The sequence below is a fragment of the Dendrobium catenatum genome, unplaced genomic scaffold (assembly GCF_001605985.2).
Source record: "Dendrobium catenatum unplaced genomic scaffold, ASM160598v2 fragScaff_scaffold_621, whole genome shotgun sequence".
Classification (NCBI taxonomy): Eukaryota; Viridiplantae; Streptophyta; class Magnoliopsida; order Asparagales; family Orchidaceae; genus Dendrobium; species Dendrobium catenatum.
In genome coordinates this window covers 28,984,387-28,995,752 of record NW_021319083.1, presented here as the reverse complement: position 1 = coordinate 28,995,752, position 11,366 = coordinate 28,984,387, and the positions used below count along the sequence as shown (strand labels likewise).

At 37.3% G+C, this 11,366-nt stretch overlaps 1 protein-coding gene across 1 annotated transcript; it reads right to left on the bottom strand.

The window, feature by feature from the left end:
- Positions 1 to 5,817: 5,817 nt before the first annotated feature.
- On the bottom strand, positions 5,818 to 8,384 carry LOC110105110 (zinc finger protein ZAT1-like). The gene has a single exon (XM_020834485.2). The coding sequence runs from the start codon at positions 7,480 to 7,482 to the stop codon at positions 6,268 to 6,270; it is 1,215 nt and encodes a 404-aa protein (XP_020690144.1). The 5' UTR covers positions 7,483 to 8,384; the 3' UTR covers positions 5,818 to 6,267.
- Positions 8,385 to 11,366: the final 2,982 nt, after the last annotated feature.

Sequence of the window (11,366 nt, the reverse complement as noted above, 5' to 3'; positions counted from 1 at the left end):
CATATTTCCATGCTAATTTAATTTTGGAATGTGTTATTGGCCCTAAATTTTCTTTACTAGTCAATGGAATCTATTCTAAGTGCATAATAGCTAAATGCTGCTTTCGTCAAGGATGTCCACTCTCCCTTTTCTTGTTTGTTATGTGTGCTCAATTATTATCTAATGCATTCTTCTAAAGAGGGAATTCTTTTGGGATTAGCATTTCTTCAAACATCCCCAAGTGTTGAAACTCGTTCACTAAGAATTAGGTTGTTAAACCTAAGCTTATGTCCCACGGCTAACCAAGGGAGGGGGAACGAGGGGGGGGGGGGGGGGGTGAATTGGTAATTAAAAAAAAAAATTTTACCCTCTTCAAATTTGGAAATGAAAACTAACTTTAGTGAGTTTTATAAAAATAGATTTTTCAACCAGAAGTTGTAAACGTTAAAATAAAAACAACGAAAAAATAAAGAACACCATATTTATAGTGGTTCAGTCAAAACCAGACCTACATCCACTCGCCGAAGGCACGCTCTGAGAATTGCACTAATACCACTAGTTACTCTCCTTTATCACCCACAACAAAGCGAAGAAGCCCTTACAAAAACTCTTTCCACCATTACCCGGTGCAGCAGAGAACCGTCATCCTTTACACTATCCTCAGTGTTGGTAGAGAATCGCCTTTCCTTTCACACTCTCTCGGTGTAGGCAAAGAACCCTTCATCCTTTCACACTCTCCTAGTGTGGGTAGAGAACCCTTCGGCTGTTCACACTCTCCTAGTGTGGGCAGAGAACCCTTCATCCTTTCACACTCTCCTAGTGTGGGCAGAGAACCCTTGAGCTGTTTACACTCTCCAAGTGCCGGCAAAGAATCGGATCTCCTTGACAGATCTTCTCACAAGTAATCTAGAATGAAGAAAGAAAAGAGCGAAGTAATTCCAAATCAAAAGTATAGACTCTTACCTTTAACCACCAAGTGAAGCCTTCTCGCTCCAGTAGTAAGAATCTTCTTTCGAACGCTCTCTCACACTCTCTCCTTGACTCTTCTTTTAATAGGCACGAAGATCAATGGGAAAAAAGATTTGGTGGTAGTCTAGATTGGACTATATATAGTAGAGATAAGAAAAACCGTCCAAAAACTGAAAATTTTCAAGTCAACACGCAATGGATCGTCCCATACAATCATGGATCATCCTGGACGAATTTACTTAAAAGCTTATGACCGAACCCAATGTATATTGATACGAATTGCCTTCGTACCAAATCATCATCCCCGGACGAACTAGGTTCGTCTGGTACGAATGGTTATTCCATAGGTCGGTTCCCAAAAAGTGCAGGACGACGTCAAAATTTGAAGTGTTGATTCACTTCATCTTGGGATGAACGTATCTTCGTCCTTGACGATTTTTGGACAAAGGATTTCACGCATAGATGAATAGTGAATTTTTTCTAGACGATTAGTGTAAACTCTAAGTGCAGAGGAGTTCATCCAGGGATGAACTTGGATTTCGTCGGGACGAATAGACCAAATTGGAAATCCAAAGGATTTTGTCCAGAGACGAATCATGCATTTCGTATGGACGAACAGTGTAAAGTGATAATCCAGAGGAGTTCGTCCCAGAATGAATAAGGAATTTCGTCCGGACGATCAGGACTTAGAAAAAATTTTCTCTCTTCCTGTTTGATCCATTTCTCTACCGAGGGGATAACTGACTTGATCTTCTCATACGATCAATATAAATTTCTTGTTCCCCAAGTGTGTGTGTGATTATCTACACAATTACAATCACTCCCTCTGTGTTTATAATCACTCCCTCTCAAACTCAATTTAAAGAATAATACAAGCTTTAATTTACAAACTATCTTATGCTGAATTTAATTTGAAGTCTTCATTAGTCTAGAGTTCAATTTTCCTGAAATGTTAGTTCACACAAGAGCAAAAAAAAAAAAAAAAAAACAAATCTTCTAAACTGTGTTAAGAGAAAACAAAAATTAAAACAATAATATTTGGAATCATCAAAACTATACAAGTTGCAAGAATATAAAACATGCAAATAGCAACTTTTTTAACACCAAGGTCTCTCATTTGCTCTATGCCGACGACATCATGGTTTTCACTGATAAATCTGAAATCGGTTAGAGATGTAAAAGGTATTCCTTTGAAGTTCTGTGAATGGATGGGTCAAAAAATTAATTTGCAAAAATTTGGAGTTCTATTTGGGAGATCAGTGAAGAAAGGGAGAAGGAAAAAAATTGTAATATTATGAAGTTCAGGGAACTTCATGAATTTGTTTATCTAGGGACTAAGGTGGCGTTGAGGAGACTACTTGGAGCTGATTTTCAGTTCTTAATGGACAAAGTATTGAGCAAGCTTAGTATTTGGGGTGGAAAGCTAATTTCATTAGTTGGGAGAATTACTTTGGTGAATTCAGTATTACTTGCATTACCGACATTTCATTCAACCATGTCCATGGCCCTATACAAATCCCGAATGAAGTGGAGAAGGCATGCATAAAATTCATTTGGAGCAAAGGAGATGGAAGCACTGGTTTTCACTATGCTAGCTGGGACTTATTGTGTAAAACAAAGAGTAGGGGAGGACTTGGTATCAACTCTTTCTTGAAAAAAGAAGGACCATTAAGGGAAAAGCTAGCTTGGAGGTATTGTCAAGAAAAAAGAGTCCCTTATGCATAAGGTTTTATTCCCCAAATATGGTCCAATTTCGTTTGAAGCTTCAGCAAAGAAGAACAGCTTGGTATCTTGGAAATTAATCTATAATGGTGGTAAGTTTTTGAAGCCAATAGTTAGATGGAGTGTTGGTGACGACAGAACAATCAATGTGCTAGAAGTTACTTGGATTCTTGACAAAAATTTGCTGAATTGGTCTACCTTTGTCAATTATATGTTGGAAGATGATATATTGGTGGAAAGGTTCATAAGCAATGAAGGGTGGAATATTCAAGAGCTACATAAATTCTTTGGGAAGGATTTATTGGAGCTAATCTCATCTATTCAGATTCATGTCAAGGGAGAAGACCGAATGGAGCTTATTCATAAGTTTTCTGGTAAATCCATAACAGCCTTAACTTCTGAATCTGTTGAACTTTTTATTTCTGGAAAAATAATTTGGAAATGGTTTGAGAAGTTAAAACTTATTCCTAGAGTTAATCTTTTCTGGTGGAGATTAATCAACAAAGTTATTCCAACAAACCAATTTTTATGTTATAGAAGGCTTCAAGGCTTTGACTTATGTCCTAGAGGATGTGAGTTGGTGGAAGATATTGAGCACATCATTTACGGATGCAGTAAATTACTAGAGGTTGTTGAAGTTTTAAACAAATGGGGGTTTGGAATTCATATGTTCCATCCTCTGGAAGAATGTTTTAAATGGATTGAGTCACAAAGCTCTTGGGTGAAAAGCCTATATTGCAATACTATATACCATTCCTGAAAAGCAAGGAATTTGTTTGTTCATGAGAAGAACGTTTTCAGCCTGATGATGATAGCTTCAAATGCGGTTTTCTATACTGCAGGGTACATATATGCCACCTGTACATTCTCAGGCAACGAGGGTGCTAATCAACCATCTAGGTTGCTCAATACTTGGCATCCTCCTCAGTCTGATTGGATCAAAGTAAACATCGATGAAGCCATTCATAACTCCTACAAGGCCGGAGTTTGAGGAGTCTTTAGAGATCATCATGGGAGGTTTTTGCTGGCCTTTGGTAAAGAATTTATTCACTGGGATCCAGGTGCTATGGAACTTCAATCCATACTCTCGTTGAAAAGTGTAATTAGAGAATGGATGATGAACTATAAAGGTTTGATCATTGAAGGAGATAACAAGAATGATATCAATTTCATCAAGAAGATGGCAGAGAAAGGAGGTAATGAAGCTTTTATTAGAAACTTCAATTTGGTTGCATTTAATTTTGTTCATATAGGAAGCAATAAGTTAGCAGATCACTTTGCTAACTATGCCTATTTTAGTTCTTTTATTTGGGAAGAAGTGGTTAGTAGTAAGATCCCTCCTTCCTTCAGTAACTTGTTAGCGAAGGAGTCGGATGCCTTTTGTTTGTAATGCCACTTGCTGATTTTCTTTAATAAAGCATTTCATTTGCTTTTTTTTTTTAAAAAAAAGGTCCTCCTTATTCTCTCTATATTTCTCCATCAAACCTCTCAATAAATGTATAGCTTCCATAGTAGACCAGCCTGGTGTAAATCCAAATTAATTTTGAGAAATATTACTATCACGACGTAGTCTACGCTCCAAAACTATCTCTCAAAGTTTTAAAGTATGTCACAATAACTTAATTCCTTTATAATTAGCACAATCTTGTGCATCACCATTATTCTTAAAATAGAATCAATACACTCATTCTTTACTCATATGGCATCTTTTTAATCTTTAAAATAATATTAAAATATTTAGTAAGCCAAGAAATTCCTTCATCTCCTAATAATTTCCATACTTCTAATATCATAAGGTAGAATAGCTTTTCCACTCTCATTTTCTTGAAAATCTATATAATTTCAGTTTTATTAATAGGTCAATAAAAATAAAAATATTTATTTTCATGAGTGTTAAGGTCACTAAAGTCAATTGTATTCTCTCTATCTTCATTGAAAAGCTTAGCAAAATATCTCATCCACCTTTGTTGAATATCCTCTTCTTATAAAAAGACTTTTTGATTTTCATCCTTAATGGACTTCACTTGAACTACATCTTTACCACTCCTATCACTTTATTTTTGCTAACTTTTACATATATCTTTCACCCTCATTAGTATCCAATCTATTATATACATCATAAATATTTGTATCATAAATTGCTTCCTTAGACTTCTTACGGGCCTCTTTATATTTTTTCAATTATCAAAGCATTTACATCTAAACAAATTTTTATAACAAATATTCTTATTTTTTTATCTATTCTTAAACATTTTGATTCCACCACTAACTATTTTATTATTTTGAGCTATTTATTTTGATACTCCAATCATATCCTTTACAACATTCTTAATATTACTAGCTACTTTTTCCCACATAACATTACCTTCGTCATGCATAGAAAAAATTTTAAGATCTCAAATCTTACTATCAAAATATTTTTATTTTTGCATTTTTAAATGGCCCCATCTTATCCTAGAAAAATATTTTACTTTATTTTTCATATTCTGCCCCTTCAACTTAAAGTCCAAAACTAGTAAGAAATATTGGGTACCTAAACTTTCACTCAGAATAACTTTACAATCTTTACAATCTAAATATTCTATTTTTTATAAGAAAATAATCAATCTAAATTTTATTATATTCTTTCTTGTAGGTGTTGAGATGCTCATCTCTTTTCTTACAAGGTATTAGTAATTGTAAAGTTATAATCTAAAGCAAAAGCTATTATGGTTTTACCACTTCCATTGGTTGCTCCAAACTAATAACCACCATATATGATTTTAAATTCATCAATCTCTATAAAAGCATGTCCGTTTAAATCTCATCCGATAAAATTCATATATTTCTTTTTTTAATCAATCAAGCATATAAGCACAACATGCATGCATATGCAATTAATGAGTCAAATATATAAATATTGAAATCTTTACCCTTGAATTTCTATCTCTCATACATATTAAATCCTACAACTCCAATTACAATTCAATTCTTTCAATAACCATGCTATGATACCAAAGTTCATATATTATGCATATTTCCAATATGCTAAAGCTCCCACATGTAAGCTAGACTTTTCACTGAATTCCTGTATGGAGCATAATAAGTGCCAGCTACTTAATTGGTCCAAATTTTGAAAGATTATGTAATTAAATCAGTCTTTTGGCAAAGATTTATTTCCAAAAAAAAAAAAACAGTAAGCAAGAAAGAGTCATTGTACCAATTTACTGACTTAAATTTCTGAAATTTACATATTTCAGCAAGCACTGGAAACATTCAAGACAGTAAGCAAAGCTAATTTTAATCAAGCTAATTATCGTAAACATTTCAGAAAATAGAAGAAAAAGTAAGGAATCCAGTTCTTTCAAGTTCATGTCATATATCAGAACAAAATCAGCAAAATTAAAATCTCTAGTGGAACAGCATTTTTTTTTTTTTTTGACCAGGTAGCTCATAAGCTCGAGTAATATAAGGATATGGGAAGGTTGAATTAGTAGAGTATAAAGCTAGCGTATCAAGCCAAAAATCAAGAATTAACCAATCAGATAGTAGATTCACCAAATGTATCGCAGAATCTGTACAGAGCTCATCTTTGCATCCCCTTCTTTTCTTCATCAATTAGAAATCAATCAAATTTATACTGTTCTGCTCATGCTCTATGCTCTCACCACTCCACCATGGCTTCACATTGCTCGATTCATCATCGACAGGAGCTGGAAGATTGAGATCCAGGAGCTCCGGGACCTCAACGGCTGCTGCAACCGTCACCGCCACTGCGGCTGCCGTCACCGCCACTGCGGCCGCATTATCGCCACAACTGCTGGCATCTGCAGTAGACACTAAATGAGACCTCTTGTGACCTCCCAATGCCTGTCCCGAGGAAAAAATCTTTCCACAGATACTGCATTCATGAATTCTGCTTTTCTTTGACAGGCCAGAATAGGAATGTTCCATCTCCACTACCGTCAGGTGCTCGACGTATGCCTCAGTTTTGTCGTCGAAATTGGCATTGGGATTCTGGAAGCAGCAGCCTCTGATTCTCTTATGGCTGGCTCGGTGGCCGCCGAGAGCTTGGTAGGAGTGGAAGCCTTTTTTGCAGGCTGCACATTGATATCTGCTTTCCAATTTTATCTCGATTATTCCCAATTTTGCCTCATGTGCATTCAATTCACTTCCTTTTTCAGCAATCCTTGCTCTTTTCTTCCCAAATTCAGCTAAAGTCATAATCTTTTGCTTTCCGGATTCTTCACCGGAGTACTCCAAGTCGAAACCTCCGAATTCTTCGGATCGCTTGATCAGTCCGTCGTCTTCCATGACCTCGGATTGCTTGTCGGATGAGTCGGCAGCGATCGACCAGTAACCGCCAACGTCGCGTGACAGCATCATGAGACTGATGGCGACTTCTTCTTGCTCCTGCTCGTACTCAGTTATAGATGAAGCCGCTGAAGTCAGCATCGATCGGTGCTTCCAAGAAACTTCTTCTTCTTCTTCTTGATCCTCTTCTTGCTTCTCTGCTTCAAAGCTTCGACGGCAAATCTTGTTAGAATGACATCTCATGTGACCGAACAGAGCTTTCCAAGAAGGAAACTCTTTGCCGCACACCTTGCACTGCTTTGTCTTCAGTGAAGACGACGACGATGTTGGATCTTCTCCGGCGAAATCTAACAGCATACCTGTCTTCTTGGGATTTTCTCTAAGCACATATGAGCTATTTTCGAGCTTCTCCTTCTCCTTTACCGAAGAGCAGAACCGCATATGTGATCTCATGTGGCCTCCAAGTGATCTCCCACAGGGAAAACACTTGCTGCAAATCTTGCATCGGTGCTTCTCCATCTGTAACAGAGAGAAAAGAAAACAGGGGAGGGGAGACTCGCCGATAAAGAAATAAATTCAAGAAGCCGAAGCTTTGTCGCTTCAATTTTGAAGGTTTTTTTCACTGATCTGTGTGGAAGCTATTCATGGCTATATATCTTCTCGGCTTGTTTGCTTTCTTTTGACCAGCAGCAGATCTGAGCTCTGCTATGCTCGCTTCCACTTCTCTCAGGGTGAGTGAAAAAGTGAGAAACTAGTGAGAGAGAGGTGGAGATTGATTCGTTTCTCTCTCTGGGTTGTTCTTGTGCTTTAAGGATGGTGGAAGGAGAAATCCATGCATGGAAGCAAAGTTAAAAGAGGAAAGAGGATATAGAGAGAGAAATAAGAGAGGGAGAGAGAAAGAGAGGTAGCACGTGTGGCGAACCGAGAATCCTACGCGACGGATCGGACGGTTCGATGGAGCCACGTGGGACGGAAGAGGGGATCTCGAGGTGTTTAGAGTGAGGCCCATGCCAAACTAACCGCTCCTAACTATTTCTTCCTTTGTCCCGCTCTTCCAGCTCTTATATACGGATCCTCTGCAACTTCCGAACAGCAAACAATATATTACGCTATCCACGTGTGTCAATTTCATTGGATTTACTGCGTGCTTTTTGGGCTAGGTTGGCCCGTGGCTTGAAGAGTATTTTATTTTTTAATTTGGCTTGAAGAGTATAATCCTAATTAGTAATTTCTTGCTTTGGAATTGAGAGAATTAATAGGGGAATTAATACAAACAGCTGCTGCTTAATCAGCCGTCTTTGTGGGTTTCGATTGTAGCTAAGTCAAGTCAGTTTAAAGCTTAGCCTGGATGTCTGGATGACTCAAATTCCAACAAGTTACGAAAGTCAAAATTGAATAATTCTGAGTGCCACAAACGATTAGGATGTCAAACATTAACTTAGTCTTCTTCTTCTTCTTCTTTTTCGATGGGGAATATATTCCATCTATTTCATCATATAATTGAAGTTATCCTAAAATCCAACCAATTCAACTATGTTCTTTTTTTTTTTTTTTAAATGTTATATTGTCAACTTTTCATAAACTAGCTTTGATGTAGTTCTTTGGTAGATATTTAAACTCTCACTTAGCGCATGAATTTCTATAGTTTTTGTGAGAGCTTGCATTATAGGAACCATCAAGTGTATATTTTAGAAGAAAAAGAGTAATGGCTGAGGAAATAAATCATGACAATTGATACATCAACAAAAATTGTCTTGATCGATCACGAATATGAGGTATATTCAAATGAAAAACTTCCAAAGTTAAATTTGGGATCATCCAAACTCTGATTTCAATAAACTTATACAGTCAAAATAAATGTCTCAAAGAGATGAATCCAACGACATTAAAATCGGTTAAATCTGAGCTCAAATGGGTCCAAATCAAAGAACAGAAACACATTTGGAAGGTTCAAAGCATAAATAGGAAGATCACATGATATCCATATATAATATGCTTACACTTGAATCGAGAGCAAGATCGCTTAATTCTGACATCGTTGGGCACAAAAATGTTTGGAAAATGCTCTAAGATCAAGGGGATCAATATGGACTATCTAATGGAGCACTTCGAATTGCCCCAAATCTTCTCTATATTCAGACTAAAAATCTATAAATAAATCATCACTTCTCATATAAATGGGGATTGGGATCTTTGGCTGAAGATTGGAGAGAAATCTGAGATTTCAAGAGCTCCAGCACCATCGTCGGTGAACCTCTGTCGACCGTCGTCGGACTAGTACCGCCTAATCGCCCATTGCTGCTAAACTACCTTTCGGTACCGACCGCCTCCAAACTTTCTTCCCACCGTCGTGGGACCACTGCCCGGTCGCTGACTTTTGTTGAACTTCTACTTGGTCACCGACTGTCATCGAACTTTTGCTTGATTATTGTTGAATCACCATTCAGCCGCCGACCACCACCAGACTACCACCCAGCCGTTGGGCATTGTCGGACTTCTACCCGACCATCCTCTGACTATTGCCTGGTCGCCGACCGTCGTCAGGCTTCTGCCTAACTATCATCGGATCATCACTCGGTTGCTAGAATTTTGCCCAAACTCCGTTGAACTTCCACTCGACCATCACCGAACCTTCATCCGACTCTTCAAACTTTTGTAATTCCACGACATCCAAGTCAATGGACGGATCAACTTTTATAATTCACTCAAATTTAGTGGAATCTTTTCACTTGGGCAATATATACCCCATGATTTTTCTCTTTTCGTGTTTTTCACGGAAAGAATATATCTTTTTTACTGCTCTCTCTATCTCTCTAATAAATCACATATTTGTATACTGGATATTCTTGCATCATCAAGACGAAAAAATTACTCAATATGCCGTTGCGAATATTCTAGCCCGCAACAAAAATGATATACAATTTCTACATTATATTTAGGTTGATGAACACCATGTTGGTGAATCTTCCAACTATTACACTTTTGCTCGCATTGAGTATCTCCATGCTTGATTTATGGATCTTTGCAATTAGCAATTGACTATTATATTCGTGAAGTCAATGTTGCCTTGCTTGCCGATCGAGTAACTCTAATTGCTAAGTCAACACTTGCATGGATCCACAAAATTATTGCCATGCATTTGATTGAACAACTACAATTCCATCACCTCATAGCACTTAGTGCTATGCATAATTTCTCCTTTTGCCAATAAATGATGATGGAGCACCTTCTAATATCTTAGGGATCAAAATTTTGTTATTAACTTAAAAGGGTTTGCAATGGAGAAATTAACAATTTAGAGGATCCTTCTCAACAATATTAGTCTTGGTTACCATAATCTTCTCTCTACTCCTATTCTTAAACAATACTAAACTTTAAACCACTATCTTCAGTTTCTATGTCTTGAAAAAAAAAAAAAATTCCAATCGGCCCCTTAATTAATAGAGTTTAAATGAAAAACAAGAATCCCAAAAAAAAAAAAAAAAAACAGACGTAGATCTACGTTCGGCCGCCTATAACATGTCGCCACGTGCTCTTACTCTTTACCGCGCGGCCCGACGACTTGACCCGGAGCGGAACCCGGGAATGCTATGTTCGCAATTTTCTCGGTATTGCTCGGTATTTGCTAGGTATTGCTTTGCAAAAATGAGAAATACTGCTCTGTGAAGACCAATACCATGCAAATACCAAGTTGTACCGAGTTTTTTTACAACTCGGTACAACTCTGTATTTGCTCAGGATTTGCTCGGTATTGCTAGGGATTTGCTCGGTATTGCTAGGTATTTACTCGATATTGCTAGAAAAAACTCGGTACAACTCGGTATTGCTAGGTATTTGCTCGGTATTGCTCGGTATTGGTTATTGTCGAGCAAAATCGACCAATACCTAACAATACCGAGCAATCTTGGATCCGTTCCGGGTCGAGTTGTCGGGGCGCGCGGTAAATAATGAAAACGCGTGGCGCGATTTTATTGGTGGCCGAACGTAGAGTTGCGTACGTTCAGCAGATGAAATAAAAGTTCGGTGATGTGAGAGTGAATTAGTACCGTATAAAAGCCGGGTTACTCCTCTTTTAATAATTTCCTCTAGTGAGAGAAAGTGTGGGCCCTTTGCTTCATATATGAACATTTATTAGATAATCTCCGCCGTCGATTTGCAGGATTTGTTGATCTGAGATGACACTCGAAAATAAGGAAATTATGAAAAAATGGAAATATTTCAATGCAAGCTTGCATCTTCCTAAATTGTTCATTGCGTGGATTTCAAGAAATATAGCGTAAGATTTTTAGTATAATTCATTTAATTTGCACTGAAGATATTCTATAGTTAAGAATTCATCCAAAATTATTAGGGGGAGTTGCCTGAGCAAACAACCCAATTTTGTGCCAACTCGTTAGTTTGTG

Excerpts from the sequence above, each read along its gene's own strand:
- LOC110105110 (XM_020834485.2), bottom strand. The coding sequence starts at position 7,482 with ATGGAGAAGCACCGATGCAAGATTTGCAGCAAGTGTTTTCCCTGTGGG.